The sequence below is a fragment of the Osmerus mordax genome, chromosome 1 (genome assembly GCF_038355195.1).
Source record: "Osmerus mordax isolate fOsmMor3 chromosome 1, fOsmMor3.pri, whole genome shotgun sequence".
Classification (NCBI taxonomy): Eukaryota; Metazoa; Chordata; class Actinopteri; order Osmeriformes; family Osmeridae; genus Osmerus; species Osmerus mordax.
Window position 1 is genome coordinate 20542207 of NC_090050.1, and position 18271 is coordinate 20560477.

The window sequence follows — 18271 nt, forward strand, 5'->3', positions numbered from 1 at the left end:
CAGTGTCCTAACTTTGTCCCCCTCTGGCTCGTGTGTTTCTCTCCCCATCCTCTGGGCTAATCTCACTCTGTGTGGGCGTGGTGGGCACAGACGCCGACCGGGCACAGAAGCATGGCATGGATGAGTTCATCTCCGCTAACCCCTGTAGCTTTGACCACGCCTCCCTGTTTGAGATGGTGCAGCGCCTCACCCTGGACCACAGGCTCAATGATTCCTACTCCTGCCTGGTGAGGCTAACATGCAAGTGACATGTCAGTGTTTCCCACAGAATGTGATTATATTTGTGGCGGTAGGCAGGGGGCGGAGCCAGACATTGAAAAATGTGGGGCTCAGGCCAAACCTATATCCTAGTATCGGTTAGATATGAGTGTGTAGATAGGGACTTCAACAAGTAATGCGAGCACGTGTCGCGTGCGAGAAATTTCTTTGCATTAATTTGAGCGCTAAATAGTTTTGTGACCTTTATGTAATTTAAACGTTATGTTGGACTCATATTGTTATATTTGCCGAATGTATTTAACTATAAATATTATTATATTTATATATTATATTTAACTTCAATGTATCCGTTTTGGACACATTTGTGCAGAAAATTATGATACCAACCGTTTGTAAACTCTGGATTGATTCTCCTGCCGATTCACTGAAAAACCTGTTCATCCTGCGCATTGATTCAGAGCGTGCACGGAGAGAGGGGGCTATTATGGAAGCAAATCAGTGACATCATGTTTAGAATTTTCAAGGCAACGAATACTTAATATTGAAATTAAAATACCAACTAATTTATTTGTTTTGAATTCATGTATTCAAATATGAATTTATTTCAATGTTAAAAATTAATAAAAATGAAGATCCAAAAATTCAAAGAGAACAAATTTCAGGCTGCTCAAATTAGAATTTTGAAATTCAGATTAAAAAACACTGAGCCCAAAAAGTTCATATTGCAACATCCAGGAAACCAAGGTATTGCTTGCCTCCTCAGACTCAGGCTTTGATTGTATGACTGATCTGCATGTATGCATCAATACACCTGGATGAGAGGGGCCTGAGGAGAGAGATCTGCAGGTGGACCCTTCTCTGAGAAGTGAGATGGTTCGATTACATTTAGGCTCGATTGCCTTACCTATACTTGGTATCCCGGATGTTGCAATCAGAATTTTTGGGGGATAAACTTTTTGGGTTGAAATTTTGGGATCTGAATTTCAACATTCGAATTTTAGCACCCCAAATTTTGTTCTATTTAAATTAATGAAGCTTGAAGTATGTTTGTGGGTTGAATTTTTGGGATATTAATTTTACTGTTTGAATTTGAGCAAACTAAATTTCTGAACCTTGAATATTTGGATCTGAATTTTTCTTTACATTGAAATAAATGTTAAACAGTAAAAAAAAAAAAATAGAATTAGCAGGCCGCCACAAATAAATCAATGTATGGGAAAACACTGTATATACTACTGTGCTATGAATACTACATGCTACCATGCTAATAACACACCCTACCATGCTAATAACGCAAGCTAACAAGCTAATATATAACACAGGGTACTTTATAAACAATGTACAACCTCCTTTTCTGTTGGGTTGGCAAAACATTTACAATCATGCGTATGCCTAATTGTCCTGAGTATTGAATTCCTCAGGTATAAATGTGACAATGCCTCCCCCCCATCTGTGTCTGTCTGGTAGGGTTGGTTCAGTCCAGGCCAGGTGTTTGTCATGGATGAGTACTGTGCTCGTAATGGGGTGCGGGGGTGTCACAGACACCTGTGTTACCTAGGCGACCTCCTGGAGAGGGCGGAGAACGGGGCCATGATCGACCCCACCCTGCTGCACTACAGCTTTGCCTTCTGCGCCTCTCATGTCCATGGCAACAGGTACGGAGGGTGAGCATGCACGCACAGGCACACACATACACACACACTGATATGCACTGCCTGCTTTGGACCTGTGGTACAGTATCACCATATCACTCCATCCCATTCTTATTTTTTTGTTTTCTGTGTTTTAATCTATTTTATTTTATAAATGTTCTAAGCTTTCTTGCTTTTTCCTGTGCCTCTATACTGGCCACTTACCGTGTTTCATCGTTATTTGGGATTTCTGTTTGCTGCCTACTTTAATCATTATTTTGTTTTCCTTCTTTATTCTTTAATCACTCACTATCACCCATGTCCATGACTTACCTGAATGATAACTGTAGTCAGAGAGTGTGTGCGTTGCTAAGCTGGCCTGTATCTAAGGCACAGCTTGGTCGAGCCCTTAATCCCCCCACACCAGAACCCCCCTCCCCTTCTAAGAAGGAACTCATCAAAATCATTGAGTTTATGAAGAAAAAGGACTTCAAGTCCCAGACTGCCTCTGGGCCCAAAAGGTAAGAAAGGGTCTGTGCCGCTTCTTCCCAGATAAATCCACTGTGAGTCCTTCCTAGCCGTTTGTATGTGTGTGTGTGTATGTGTGTGTGTGTATGTGTGCGTGTACATGCAGATGTGTGCGCCCATGTTTGTGGTCACATCATCATGTTTATCGTCACAAGTTTCAATATTTTCCTAATTTCATATTGTGTATATGAATAGTCAACCTGTCACGATCATAGCTGGGTGTCTAACAAACAATAGCACAGCCCTATCTGCATGGACAAGGGCCGCGAAGCTGAGGGCAGAGGTCACTGCCGGCTGTCTGTCAGCCTGCCCTGGCCTGACACCCTTCCATCCACCCATAAACCCTCCTGAGCTCCTCCACCTCCAGCCTCTGACAGACAGGGATGGACCTGGGGAGCACTGTCTGCTTGAGTCGTGTTATGATCAGCCTGAACAGAGAGACAGGAGTAGCTCCAAGACAGACAGGAAAGATAGAGGGGGGGCAAAGAGAGAGAATATGAGAGAGAGAGTAAGAGAGAGAGAGAATAAGAGAGAGAGAGAATAAGAGAGAGAGAGAATAAGAGAGAGAGAGAGTAAGAGAGAGAGAGAGAGAGAGAGAGAGAGAGATAAAAAGACTGTAGGAGAACAATGAACAGAGAGCAATGGAGGGCAGGCTGAAAATACGAGGGTTGTGAATAAATAAATAAAACAGATTGATGGGTCAGAAATAGAGAGAGAGAATGGATAGAGGGAAAGGGAGAGGGGGGTGCACAGCCCCAGCCAGGCAGGGGTCTCCATCCGGTGTGCCTGGAGGTCGGGGATGACAGGATGACAGGTCATCATCCATGATGGGAGAGTGTCTCTCCTGCCAGTCGTTGTCCATCCCAGAGTCAGACCCCCCAGACCCTGGCCTGGCTCCCATCTCCGCTGCTGCCACCCTGCCACCCTTGGTACCCCACCCCCTCCAGCCTCCAGGAATCCAGCAGGAGGAAGGGAGAGCCAGCTTTGGCCAAGACCTCAGCCTAATAGACACATGGCCAGAGGACAGGAGATGAAGACAGGAGCCGAGGCCAGAGCCCACTGACCGTTTCTGTCACCTAGGAAACACTTCCTGGTCAGGGGGGAGGGAGGGACAGCTGGGGGAGACGGGCTAAATTGAGTTGGAGTTGATGTACTTCCATCTCCAGTTGCTCATATGATAATGTAGTCAGTTTGTGTTTACCAGATGGTTTTGGATCAAATCAATATTATTTGTATTGCAGTTACAACAAGAATCCAAACAATTGTTTGTGTTATTTGTAGTACAGTAACAACGACAACATCTTCGATTAGAATGAATCTCTCAAAATTGACTGAAGTCAAATTGAACTGCCCTCACCTCAGACAGGAAAGGAAGCACAGCTCTCCTTCCCAGCATGCCTCCGCTGACTTCAGATGTGTGTCTGTGACAGCTCATTTCCATGTAGTCACGGGAGGGGAAGGGCACCAGGTTATAAAAACATTATGAAAGCAGTTTTCAGATGAATGTGTTGGGATTCAGGGCATGGATTAATTAGTGTGAAATTTATTTTCTGTTTCATCACAGTTTTAGGATTTGTATGTATGATATTAGACTCCTTTCTTCATTTCTATTAGCACACACACACACACACACACAGCTACGGTATAGGCTATAATTGCATGTGACATGCTTCAGATGAACACACAGAAATGCACAGCAATACCAACAATTAAAGCATGAAACACACACACACACACACACATATGCAACCCCCACAAAGACAACCGCAGCACTGGCCTCCTTATAGTTTGTGACACGGCTGAGGAGTGGGTAGAACGTGAGCAGAGTGCATGTGACAGAGGAGGCGCTGGTCGCCGTGACAGCGGCTTGAGGAGCAGGAGGCGTGACACGCTCCCTCGTCACCGGGCTGGCAAGATGTCATCTGACTGAAGGACAGTGAGAAAGGAAGGGGGGAAGGGGGGGAAGGAGAGTCCCCCCTGTCAGATCCGAGGAGCTGGGGGGGGACCCCAGTTTGGCACAGGGTTGGGGGGGAGGGGGAAGGATCCTCTTGGATCCTGGATCATGAGTTTCATTCTGACCTGTAGAACAGGGTGGTTTCACCGCTCCCAGCAGAGCAAGCCCAGTATACCAGGCCTTTTTAGGACCAGATGACCCATGGACAGCACCCAGATCAGTGGACCTCCATCAGGAGCGCCTCAGTGACCCCTGTGTTTTGTCTCTGTTTTCCCTGGCTTCATACCATGCTCTATTTTAGACTCGTCAGTGTCTGATAATTATCCCCACACAACAGATTTCTGACAGATGACTGCTCCTGGGGCATGCTGGCCTGTGTGTAATATACAATGTGGTGCTCTGCTCTGTCCTGTGGTTCCACACAGGCCTGATGGGATAGGCACTGTAACGGTGGACGAGAAGCAGCGCTTCGAGGAGATTAAAGAGCGTCTACGCGTCCTGCTGGAGAACCAGATCACACACTTCAGGTGTCTGTTTACACAAACACATGCACACACTACAGTGCACGTCTAACGACGTCACGGCTTTGTGTCAGAGTGATAGTCATGTAAACATGTCACCGTCCCCCTCCAGGTACTGTTTCCCCTTTGGCAGACCAGAGGGAGCCCTGAAGGCCACCCTGTCCCTGCTTGAGAGGGTAGGCCTCTTCTGTGGTCCGAGAACACACATATAGTAGAATTACGGCCACTCGCAAGTCGATCAAGGCGTAGTGAGCCTGACTTCTGTGCTGTGTTGCAGGTTCTGATGAAGGACATCGTCACCCCGGTCCCTCAAGAGGATGTGAAGTCCGTCATCCGTAAATGTCTGGAGCAGGCTGCCCTGGTCAACTACCAGCGCCTGTCAGAGTACGCCAAAATAGAAGGTAGGTGACTGTTACTGTGTGCCCTCTCTGACTTTAGCCTCTAGTCGCCAGACACAGCTGAATCATCTGTCTGGAAGGAAAGAAATTCACTGTGTGGAGTCGTACTGAAGCAGCGAGTGAATCAGGAAACAAGTTCATCCCTGTGTATTGTGTGAGACCGATGATGTTTGAGTTGATTGTTAAACATTGACAGTAAATATATTATCCTTTTGAATGTTTGATCCTAGTGTATTCTTGGTATTTAACTAAAATGACAATTTTTCCCAGCTCAGCAGTGAAAATACCCTTTGTTGAAAATACCCTCTCAAATGTTAATGTCTTTTAAATTAGCCTCTTTTTGTCTCTAGGAGTCTTTTGTGTATGTCTTATGTAGCTCAAAAGCCAAACTCTAACAGTAGAGATGTGAACAGTAAGTAAAAATGCATTCAGTTCTCAGGCCCACTGCCCCTGTCCTACTCACTGTGGCTTAGTTGCTTCTGGTCGGAGTGAGGCCCTGAAGCAACTCCCCTTCTCCTCCTCTCAGGCCAGCCCTGTTCCTCTCTTCCTCTCCTCCTCACCTCCTGTCCTTGGTTCTGAGACAAGCCTCATCTTCTCCTCACCGCCTCCTCTTCCTTCTCCTCCCTGTCTATTGGCTTTGCTGCTTTCTATCTCAGTCTATCATATCTGCTGGAAGTCAGGAAGGCCAATACACACGGCCTACTGGGATTGCTCTCTGTAGCAACTCATCATGTCTCTGCTGCATGTCAGAGGTTTTCTTTAGTAGGCATGGACACTTTAGTAGACATGGACACTTTAGTAGGCATGGACTCAGCACACTAATTACAAATATGTCAAACAGGATTTTCATTGGCTTTACTCAGACAGCTGAATGAGAATCAATTAGCAAAATACTACATTTAGTCATTTAGCAGACGCTCTTTTTTATTATATATCCAGTATTTATTTATTTATTTATCCAGAGCGACTAAGTCGCTCTGGATAAATACTAATAATTGATTGCAATTTCACATTTTAATAATTGATTGCAATTTCACATTTTATTCAAAAATCGAACCAAATTTGTGGGTGAATGTAATTTTTCCCTTGAGTATATCAACTTGTACCTCTTAAATTTTAAGCCAATTCTAGTTAATGTCTGCAAAGAAAAACCTAAGTGTACTGAAGATACTGAAGGAGGCAGCCTTTAATATCATGTCTGTTTGTTTCCTTGATCTGTTTCCTTGAAGCTGCAGACCCCAGAGAGATGTTACACATCTACATGCCATGTGGCATAACGAATGGTTAATCCAAAGTGTGTCCACTCCCTCCGCTTTTTCACCACATTTTTTTCAACACACACACACACAGACACACACACACAACTTCACAAAGCCCCAAACTGCGCTCTCTCTTTCTTACTCTCTCTCTCTCTCTTGCGTGATCTTAATTCCACCAGCATCACATAGGGAAACCTTTGGTGACCTTATGACCCCCACATGCAGCCTTGCACCCACCCTCTTCTCTTTGACCTCTGACCCTCTGCTCTGATCCTCTGACCGCAGCCTCTTGCATGCCCCGATCCTTTCTCCTGTAGGGAAAAAGAGAGAAATGTATGAGCATCCTGTCTTCTGCTTGGCGTCTCAAGTGATGGATTTAACCATTCGTGAGTACCTTCCTCATCCTGACGCTCTCCTAACCCCTCCCACTCCTCCCACATTCATTTTTTCTGCTTCCTCTCAACTTCTCAATTTGCACGCTTCCTCTACAACCATCTGATCACCTCTCCCACGGCCTGCTGGCTGATGTTCTGGCTCGCCGTTTCCCTCCTCCCCCCCCTCCTCCTCCCCCCCTCCTCCTCCTCCTCCTCCTCCTCCCCCCCCCTCCTCCTCCCCCCCCCCCCTCCCCCCCCTCCTCCTCCTCCCCCTCCGGACTTTTGATCTGTTGCTTCTGTGTGTGAACGCCATGCCGTCAGTGAGAGCTTCCTGAAGGACTGTGTGTTTCTTTGGGTCCCAGTCAGGACCACAGGTCCGTCTAGCCGTGACGACGTTTCAGTGAGCTTCTTTTCTGTTCTTCTGCTCCGTCTGTCTGCAACTTGAATGCATTTTTACTTTGCTTCTGTGTACAACCCCTCAGTCCTGTCCAACCATGCCTCACGAGTTAGATGCTGCAGATTTTACTGTAGGTTCACATACATGTACAGTAACAACTGCCAGAAAGAACTGGTAACACATGTTGATGATTTCACGACAACATGAAAGTGCTCAGTAGCCTCAGGAAAGAGAGGATCTTCACAACATATTTTCTGTGTCCTGTCTGCGTACTGTACGTCCTGACTGAATCCATCCAAGTGTCTCACTCTTTCTTTGTTGTTGCAGGTTCGTTATTGTACTTGTCCTGAAATGTTGGGTTGTGTTCTTCAAATGGATTTCAAATCATGTCTGTTTTGTTTGTACGGATTTATTTTCATTTGTTTGGTTGTTTTAGTGTGACATTGACTTGTGAACGACAGCCCCTGCTAGAGGGCTTTGCCCCTGGGTCTAACATTCTAGGATCTCGCTGGATGGAGGATAGCTGATCACTGAATCTCAAGCCTCCTGAACTTATGCTCCTCTCATCCTCTGCTTTTCTCAATGTTGAATATCTCCTCTCTTTCTCTCACTCTTCCTTTCTCCCTCCCTCCCTGGCTCTCCTTCTGTCCTGTTCTTTTGTAGCGGAGAAAACTCAGAAAGATCTGAAGGATCCAGGTGACACCACATATCTGACTCTCAGCCTCCTTAACTCATTATAGTAGCATATCCCTAACCGCAGTAGAGTCTTAGCAACATAACACCTCACTGCCTTCCTGGGGCATGGCTTGGGAATGTTACAGGAATGTTACAGGAACGTTGTGACAGCGTTATGTTTCCACACCCCTGTGGTTCTCCCCTGCACTGCATTCTAGAAATGGAGATGCAGTCCACCCCGCAGCCCCCCCACCCCCTGTTGTGGGTGGGGTCCACCCCCCCCCCCTTGTGTTAGCTGGATCTGGAGAGTCTTAAGATGTTTCCTCATCTCCAGAAAACCACTGTGGAGAGGAGAGGAAGGAGCCATGTTAATACTGTCTATGACTCCTTTGAGTATTTCGCCTGTCTTTTAACAAATGCAGAGTTGGCATTGCTTTATAGCATACATGCCGTTATCATAATGTAGCTTTGGTTTCTACGTTTGCCAGAATTGGCACATTTTGCAGCAAGCTGTAAGGCAATGCTCCTGTCCAAAATGCATGACTTAGACCCATACTGTATCTCCAATGTGTCAGAACAGAACCATTTGATAAACAGTCCACAAGTATTTTAGATTAAGACAAAAAATATATATATGTAAACGGTTGAATTCCTGACTTAAGGTTGACTTATAGCATGAATAAAATCTGTGGATAAAAAACTTGATGACTGATACATTGGAAATACATAAAGACACATTTACAGGAGGTTAGAGGAAGACAAATCACAGGAACTGTTGGTATTCCAACAGGTGGATGCTGTGTAACCTTTCATGATGCCCAGCTAAATCAAAGTTTTCATACTTAGCATTGCTACTTGAGAATAAAGACAGCAGACCGTGTACAGCAGCACCAGAGACCTCGGGTTTAGCTGCTGTGTGTGGAACCAGCTAGTTTATGAACACACTGGATAGTTGGCCTTCCAACTCCTTGCTGTCCTATAGGAACGCAAAAGAACGCTGCTAGTTTCGATGGTAACATGACAGAAGTCTGTCGCCCAAAGTACAGCTGATCTTTGCAATATTGCTCAATGCCCTTAGTAAATAAGGAAAGAACTGCTCTGTGTTTGGGTGCCTATTCTCTGAAAGCCTCCATCCGTACTGGTGACTAGACCATCACTTTAGCTCGGACAGTCAAAGAGGCCATCCGCACGCACACAACACAGAGCCGAGGCCTAAAGTGCTGTGACAGCGTGTGTGCGGCGCAGAGCCTTGACTCTGTACGCCACCAATTAGACCCCTACCTCTCCGCCAACTCCTGAGCACAAAGGAGGATGTGTGTGCAGGACAAAGACCACGAGGACCCAGCAGTGACCAGGTCTTTACCTCACTCTGTCCCTTCCTAGCTGCAGCACTGTATGACACTGTCAGAGTGCGTTCAAGTCTGTCAGACCTAACACTGACCTTGTTGTGACATAGTTTACCTGACATGGCATGAGAGGCCGTAGGAGAAGAATTTGGATGGGCCTCGCACGTTACGATAATGGAGTAAATATTTCAGCTGCTCGGTTCTTCAACAGACAACACCCTCTCAAAGGAGCATGGCTTTTAATCAGAACTGTCTTAAGACAGAACTTCCTTTCATACTCCTTTCTACGCAAAATATATCATCACTACTTATTTTGCCATCTGAACTGTGTGCCTTGGTTCTGTTTTGTCCAGTCACACAATCAATGTCCATAGTCGTGACAGTAAACAGGATTTGTCGTCATTTTTTGTTCTCCAAATGTGTAAACAGCACAAGAGAGCACTACTCTCTCCTTCCTGCCAGGGTCACACTATAATAGGGTCACAGTATAATATCTGTGGTACTTCCTGGTTATACAACATGCTTCTTCAGCCTGGCTCACAGTAACCCTAAAGCATAGCAGGGGAAAACGGCCAGGACACCGGAAGTTCAAGTCTGCAACATTCAAGTGTGTGGGCGTCCAAACATATCACTTACATACCGTAAAGGCCATGAGCAGTGCACGACCTTCTGGACATGCATGATGACTGTGGAACATATCTGTTATTTTCAATTCTCTTTTAATTTGACTCATTCTACCAGCTTTGTTCTTGACGGTCTCATTACTGTGTTAATACTGCTGACAGATACAGGTACCATTGCGAAAGAATCCTACTGGCTTACCCACTCCTGAAGGAATAGATCAGTCAACATCCTAGTTATCAGATATTTTTGCGTCGTATAGAAGCATGCTTATGTACCTTTTATAATAAGAGCTTTTGAGGGAACAGTAGAGTACCGTGGAGCAGACTTTAAGGGAACATCTACAACTGTACCACATTGACTTTTCACCCTTGTGCTTCAGAGAATGTAGGGCGCTTAGTCACTCCCGCCAAAAAACTGGAGGACACCATCCGCCTTGCAGAACTAGTCATCGAGGTCCTGCAACAGAACGAGGAGCACCACGCAGAGGTGAGTGTTGGTAGAGGATAAACACACACTTTATCTCTCTCTCACGCACACATACATACACTCACATGCACACACGCAAAACCACACACTCAAAGACATACCTGGGTAAATCCTAATCCAGGCGTGTCTTTTATATGGCAGTAGAGAAACCTAGGCCATGTGAACTATCTCTGTATGTTTGACAGGCTACAGGCACAGGCACAGGGAAACAGTCGGTACAGTATCCGTGTCTTCTTCTCTCTGCCTCGTCTCCGATGCATGTTAGAAAGATAGATGCACGGTAGGGGCTCAGGGTGTGGGCTCAAAGGTTAACAATGGGCCTTGGACACCCCAACCTCTGACTCCCTACTTGATACTTGTAGTGTCTAAGACTGAAAGGATATAAACAGAACAGTGTTGTTGTTGTGATGTTCAGGACTTGGTTACTGTGTTTCCTGTACACTCACTTATCGCCTCCAATGGAAATGCCCCACACACGCAGCATCTATTACACCTATTGCATAAAGGGCTTTCCTTTGATGTCATATCCTGACAGCTCTGCTCTTTTTGGAAACGGGGCTGTCTCTAGCAGAAGGTGCATGGGACTGCTGGTCTGGTGGGGTGTGATCATGATTCACACTTCCAGCCTGCAAATCGTGTCACATCCTTTTTATTCAGGAACGCAGGAATCCCTCTGCACACAGACTTGGTTAAACACTTTTGTTCAGCATTTTGTATATTGTATGCTTTATCCTCTCATATGAACAGTCTCTCAACATAATGTTGTTGTTTTTTTTGTTTTGTTTTTTAAAGATAGCTTTCATCCATGAAACATTTCTGTCTCCTTTGTTTTGAAGGATATGTTTTATTTCCTCCACTGTAATCTTACCATACTGAACCAACAGTTTCTAGAACAGTAAACCTGACTTAAACCCCTTCCTGTTTTCTCACATTTCATTTTCTTAATGGGGAATATTTGGACAGGGAAAAGAGGTACGTGACTGACCCTGACCAGATGAGACCATCCACATCCCACTGCATGGTTGAAAGATGCCCACTGTCCCAGAGTGGTCCCAATCTTTGCCATGACCCTACTAATTTGCTGCCTTGTAACTTACCTGCCTTGTGCTTGTGGTCAGCTTGGAGGATTGAGCAAATGCTTGTCAGCCTTCTCTAGTCTGAGAACTAGATCTGAGGTTGCCTTTGGTAATAAGCAGACCTCAACAAGCACTTTGGTGGCGCTCTGTCGATCTCAAGACACCAAGCATCCCCATTCCCCCTGTCTAGTACCACCCCGTCTCTCAGAAATACTCCCACGATTGCAAATTGCACCCCCTCCCACCCTCTTGTATGCCTGCCCCTGGTGTCATTTGAACTGCATAGACTATCTCCAAGCCTATCCTCCACAGTCTTCTCACATGAATGTGTATGAAGCCCTCCTCTGGTAAGTAGAACATCCAACATTCTGATGTATCTCCATTGGATTGCTGTATTTCCAGGCAATGGAGAAGAGCATGCTTTGTACACTGGACAAAGGTTCACCATAAAGACTCAGGCATTTCTTTTGAATGCATATTTGTGATTTGCTACCATTGGACATGGACAGCAGACCAGCCAACCAGCAAAATCCAGTAATCTACATATTCCACAGACATGACTTGAACTCAATCTTTTTTTAGTGTTGGCTTATCTTTAGGAATTTACCCAAAAAGGAGTGCTGCTATATGTTTGCATTCCATCTCGAATGCAGGGTCTGATTTGATTGAAATCGCAATGGAACCGAGCCCAAATGCTGGTGCACTGTGATATCTAGGGTCATGAGCCTAATTTGTCATGCTAATGAGATGCCCTTCCTGGTTATTGCTGGTGCTGTTGCTGGATTATCCATGCCATCTACCCCTTGGCACAGAGATTCCCCCAGGTGCATGACCCACACCCCCATGGGCATATTCACATCTGTGGGGCGACGAGACGATGTGAATGTCTGAGCCCGGCCTCCTCAGGTGCCCCTGACAGCCCTGGGGGAAGCAGGGGAGCATGGCAGAGTGTGGACGCATGAGACGAGACTGTTCCCAACGCAGTCACTCCACTGCTTCTGCTAACAGAGGCACTGTCTAGAGATAGACAGGTAGAGCGGCTCCCTCTATCTCAGGTAGAGCGGCTCCCTGACGACTCTGTCAGAGGGCTGGCATGACAGAGCAGCCCCGTTGTGACACTTCTCAAGGAGCTGTCGATCTCTGCCTCTGTGGGCCAACAGAAAAGCCCAGGTTTATCCGTGCAGGGGCACGTTGTTTCAGCCTGCCGCTCAGCTGTGAAGTGGCCCCCGGAGTTCTCTGTGTGATGTCTCCGAGGTGACAACTTGACTTATTGTGAAAACGCGAGATGGAGAAGAGCCCCTTTATAGATCAGTGGAGTAACGTTCCTCCCTTTTCACCTTTCCCCTCAAGAGTATGAGACTGTGAGACTTGCACTTAAAGACGTGCTCGGAGTGTGAATTCACAATCTTAACTACCTTTCCCCCCCCCCCCTCTCTTTGTCTGTTTCTATCTATGTTTCCTGTTTCTCCTCTTCCCTTCTGTCACCTCTTCTGTCTTTGACTATTCTCTCACTGCTCGTGTGTCTCCCCCTCACCTTCTCTACTCTATTCCTCTCTCTAACATCTACCTGCCCCACCTCCTCGCCCCCTGTCCTCCACTCCTCTCCCTCTCCCCTGGTCCTCTCCACCACCCCCCTCTCCTCTCCCTCTCCACTGGTCCTCTCCTCCACCCCTCTCCCTCTCCCCTGGTCCTCTCCTCCACCCCTCTCCCCCCTCTCCTCTCCCTCTCCCCTGGTCCTCTCCTCCACCCCTCTCCCCCCTCTCCTCTCCCTCTCCCCTGGTCCTCTCCTCCACCCCTCTCCCCCCTCTCCTTTCCCTCTCCCCTGGTCCTCTCCTCCACCCCCCTGCAGGCGTTCGCCTGGTGGTCGGACCTGATGGTGGAGCACGCGGAGACGTTTCTGTCCCTGTACGCGGTGGACATGGACGATGCTCTGGAGGTCCAGCCCCCCGACAGCTGGGACAGCTTCCCTCTCTTCCAGCTCCTCAACGACTTCATGAGGGTCGACTGTGAGTGGCCGCACATGGACCCCAACCCGCAGATATCCAAACAAGGACTGATTATGAACGGACACGCACAGATCCTAGCCCTCCAGATCTATGCAGAACAGCAGCCCACACTTGATGTGATTCCAGAGGAGGCTGAGGGCACACTCCCCTGGATCAGGCGTCTGGGGCCGGGCTGTGGGCACACTCCCCTGGATCAGGCGTCTGGGGCCGGGCTGTGGGCACACTCCCCTGGATCAGGCGTCTGGGGCCGGGCTGTGGGCACACTCCCCTGGATCAGGCGTCTGGGGCCGGGCTGTGGGCACACTCCCCTGGATCAGGCGTCTGGGGCCGGGCTGAGGGCACACTCCCCTGGATCAGGCGTCTGGGGCCGGGCTGTGGGCACACTCCCCTGGATCAGGCGTCTGGGGCCGGGCTGTGGGCACACTCCCCTGGATCAGGCGTCTGGGGCCGGGCTGAGGGCACACTCCCCTGGATCAGGCGTCTGGGGCCGGGCTGAGGGCACACTCCCCTGGATCAGGCGTCTGGGGCCGGGCTGTGGGCACACTCCCCTGGATCAGGCGTCTGGGGCCGGGCTGTGGGCACACTCCCCTGGATCAGGCGTCTGGGGCCGGGCTGTGGAGTCATTGTGAAGCCCCACGGGGAGACGGAAAAAAACGAATCACCCCGGTTGGGATCCGAATCACCCCGGTTGGGATCCGAATCACCCCGGTTGGGATCCGAATCACCCCGGTTGGGATCCGAATCAAGTGGAACGTGTCGGTGAACGGCCCGGTAGATAAAAGGTCAGGAAGCGGAGCCGCATTTGACAGGGAGGACAATGGAGACCTCTGAGAGCTCCTGTAGGAGTCTCATCTGGAGCGGTTGCTGTGGGCTCTGTCATCTCCCTAATGACCTGCAGTTGCCTTAGGAGCGCTGTCCAGGGTCCTGAAAGCGTGAGAGAGAATAGCAACACTTAAAGCAGCCTTTGTGAACTGAAACTGCCTAGTTATAATTGTCCCTGGAAATCATTTGTATGGCTTGTCAGCCGAGAGTCTAGCATTATTTGCAGTGTTGGAACCTGCACATTATTGGCTAGCTAGCTTTGAAATGAACTGAATATGTGCATTTCATAGCATTACATGACATTCAAGATAGGTAAATGGTAGATATAATTTTCTTTTTAGACTCCAGTAGTCTTAAAAAAAAGGCATTAGATATACTTACACAGTCAATGTGTTACTCACTGCATAAGATGTCTTAAAGGGGAAACTGAATGGAGGTGTCCAGTACTGGTAACCACGTCACAACAGACATGATGGTGCTCTACAAATGGAACAAAAACATGACACACACACACACACACATCTGTAAACAGTCCATCTCACTGGGGCATTCCTCCACAGAAGGTCATCGGCTGTGTCTCCCTGTAGCTGTTAGCTTATGTGGCAGGAAATAGCCTAAGCACCAGACAGGCACAAAAGTCAGATGCCATTCAAGCAGTTAATGAGGTCTAAAACAGTGGTGCCTTGGAGTGAGGCAAGGCCTGCGACCACACTCCTGGACTCACATCCAAGTGTACATCAGCCGCTCAAGTGGCTAATTGGATAGCAGCAATCAAGGAACAAAACAAACATCGCACCTACTGTGTATCAATGACCTTGACTCCCACGCGCACTCACGCGACACACAAACTCCTACTCGTGCGACACACAAACACACACTCCTACTCTCGCGACACACAAACACACACTCCTACTCACGCGACACACAAACACACACTCCTACTCGCACGCACATGCTCAGAGGGGGAGAGAGAAAAGGAGAGAGCGGGAGAAATAGAGAGAATGCTCAAAGGGAGAGTGAAGAACAGACACACCGCGTGGGGCCCTGAGGCATCGCATTAGCACACACTGGCCTCCATTTTATCTCCTGTGGTCTGTGTTAACGTTGCCTTTTTACCAGTTGGAGCCAGTGGAGAGTCAAATAAGAGACTTGTGTGTCCTGTAGCATTTGTTGTGCATGTACAGTACCCTTCTGGATACTGTGCCATCCTGCATCCCAAAAGAAGAGCAACTACTAAACTCCCCACAGTTATGAGCTACTAGCTATTATATTCACATTTCTATTATTAGCTATTAACTATTATCTATCACTTTTTATTAAACCGATCATTAGGACATGCACAGTTTTAGAATAAATCAATATTATATTAATTTACGCACATGATATACACATTACGATTCCATTGTTGATCGTGTAAACCAATTCATTTAGGTTTATCTAGGATATGAACAACCTTGTTGATAAAACAGCTGGCACTTGTCTGTCCCTCTCCTCAGATAACTTGTGTAACGGGAAGTTCCACAAGCATCTGCAGGACCTGTACGCTCCTCTGGTGGTTAGATATGTGGACCTGATGGAGTCCTCCATCGCTCAGTCCATCCACAGAGGGTTCGAGAGAGAGTCATGGGAGCCTGTCAAGTAAGGACATCATTAGTACAGCACACATCAACGTCTTTGTACCATTTGAACCCTTTGGTTTAGTCAGTTTTTACTAGGGATTAAAGATCCTTAGTTGATTTGCAAGTCTATTGTTTGTGTTTCTGTTTTCTCGCTAAAGGTAAAATACTAATCTGTCTGAAACTCCAGTATTTTAAGCCAGTTCTGGTCTGTTGCGTTTTGTCTGTGTACCCTGAAGAGATTATTCATTTGTTGTTCATTTTTAAACAGTACATCTGCTGCAACTTAACCACTGTTACCACTCACTGTTTTCTTTAGCAATTATGCCGTAAACCATATGCTCAATTAGTCATCCTGAATCAACACTGTATATTGTGTTTTTCAATAGTATTCCCACCCCTACTGTTACAGTGTCAGGGTCTTCACATTTTAGTCATATTTTTTCATTTACTGTACCCTTATCTAAATGTGTGGGAAAACTGTCTTTTGTTTTGTGTGTAGTCGTGTGAGCTGATCGGTGATCAGGTTTGCTTGCTTTCCCTCTAGCTTCTTCAGAAATGCCCCTTTTCTCTCATTTCACATTGCTTCTTCGAACCATCTGCATTCCTTCTGTTATAGCACATTCTTTCTCCTCTCTGCCTGTGTCCTCTCTACAGGAGTATAGCAAGTAATCTGCCAAATGTGAATCTACCAAATGTCAACCTCCAAATGCCCAAAGTACCAAATCTAACAGTGCCAAGTGTTAACCTTCCACAAATGCCCAGCTTTGCTGCACCCAACTGGATGACAGCTATTTGTGACTCGGAGTGTGTATTAAGTATCAGTTGGAGCCTGAAACATCCATGCGTGTCCTTGGCATGAATATGTCACATATTCCCCACGATACCAAGACAAGTTGATATTGAAACTTGTCAGCTGGCTAACTTGCTAACTAAGAGATGAACATGCAGGCTGCTCTTTAGATCACCAATCTGGATGTCGTAGCTGACAGGAACATTTTCTCATGGCATACTTTGACACAACGATGCTAAATGTACAGAGAGAACTAATGGTTCTTGTCTCTCAAGTGTCATCCTATTCCAAAGCAGAACACACACAAAAAATGCATAACATTATATTAAACCATATTTAGCGTGTTTGTGACTGTCTGCGCAAGAGAGAAATTGAGCGAGTAGCAATGGAATATAGAACCTATGTTTAGATTTTATATTAAAAGCACTCTCTTTCGACACCTTAAGGTACAACGACACATTATCTGTGCCACTCTTAACGAAAGTGAAATACAGTCTACACCAACCAGCAAAATGGGTGTGAAGAAGAACGTTCAAACCGAGCCACACTCAGTTCATCCTGCAGTGTGACCCTCACACCAGCTTTTAAGATTCCAAGTTCCATGTTTGTAGGCACTAGACCGGCAATCATACCGACCTCTCCAGGTGTAACTCAACCTGTTTAAGTAAACATGATGAGAAGCACATTTATACAGTCAATCACTGCACACTCAATGAACATGAGAGGTGAAATAAGAGGTGAATGTTTTTCTCTGCCAAGTCAGAGCATCCAAGTGCATGTTGGAAGCAGGCCCAGGCTCAGGTGCTGTGTGTGGCAGCCAGAAGGTGCAACCAAAGTCCTCTGAACGTGGAAATTCCTAACTGACAGATTAGCGCCACCTTGAAAACATATATGTGATAAAAAGCCTATAAACACATTTTGGCTCCAGGAAGCTCCATGGATCCCAGACTCTGCCTCCAGAACCTTCCTTCTGTTTCACCTGGAGCCATGTTCATGCCAACGTCACCGCATTGAATACAAATTGTGCAAAGAGTTAGTGGGATTTCAAAATGGAGACCCTACAACAGCTCTTAATTTGCCTCCTGCATGTGTTTGAACCCAAGGACAGAAAGATACAAACACATTACTTAATAAAAATGGGAAAAATAAATGTATTAACATAAAGAATTGTAATTCGCTTATTGATGGCTTTTAAATTTAAGTATTACCTCCTGATAGTTGTTGATGTGAACTGCAACTTTGGTCAAGTGCCCAAATTCCACACATTTATACCTTGTTGGAAACATAGCCTTACAACAAAAGTGATACGTTTGTATCTTTCAGTTGGGACCCTGCTGTCCCCGTTCAGTGTGTCACTGTGGGGTGAATAACAGAGCAGTGTTTACTCTGAGTTGGAACTCCTTAAACGTTGAGGAGGACCCCATGTCTGAGTCGGCTTCCTGGAGGCGTCTGTCTGTCTGCAGGACTTCAGTTTGGGTGGTAGAGGGTTTCACAACACAGCATGCAAGAACAGAGACACCGTTCGTAACCTCAGCCACCTACCTAG

General features: G+C 46.7%; 1 protein-coding gene across 9 annotated transcripts in view; it reads left to right on the forward strand.

Moving 5' to 3' along the window:
- cadpsa (Ca2+-dependent activator protein for secretion a) overlaps window positions 1-18271 on the forward strand; it is a 73759-nt gene that overhangs the window by 38499 nt on the left and 16989 nt on the right. Inside the window, exons 12-21 of one of the 9 annotated variants that reach the window (XM_067244361.1) lie at window positions 91-227; window positions 1687-1874; window positions 4758-4859; window positions 4966-5029; window positions 5131-5254; window positions 6828-6896; window positions 10306-10412; window positions 13338-13494; window positions 15813-15954; window positions 16590-16739. In XM_067244361.1, the coding sequence (XP_067100462.1) occupies window positions 91-227; window positions 1687-1874; window positions 4758-4859; window positions 4966-5029; window positions 5131-5254; window positions 6828-6896; window positions 10306-10412; window positions 13338-13494; window positions 15813-15954; window positions 16590-16739 (1240 nt within the window). Of the gene's footprint in view, window positions 1-82; window positions 228-1686; window positions 1875-4757; window positions 4860-4965; window positions 5030-5130; window positions 5255-6827; window positions 6897-7944; window positions 7978-10305; window positions 10413-11375; window positions 11385-13337; window positions 13495-15812; window positions 15955-16589; window positions 16740-18271 lie in introns of all 9 variants that reach the window. The other 8 variants (XM_067244449.1, XM_067244534.1, XM_067244703.1 and 5 more) reach the window with 8 other exon arrangements.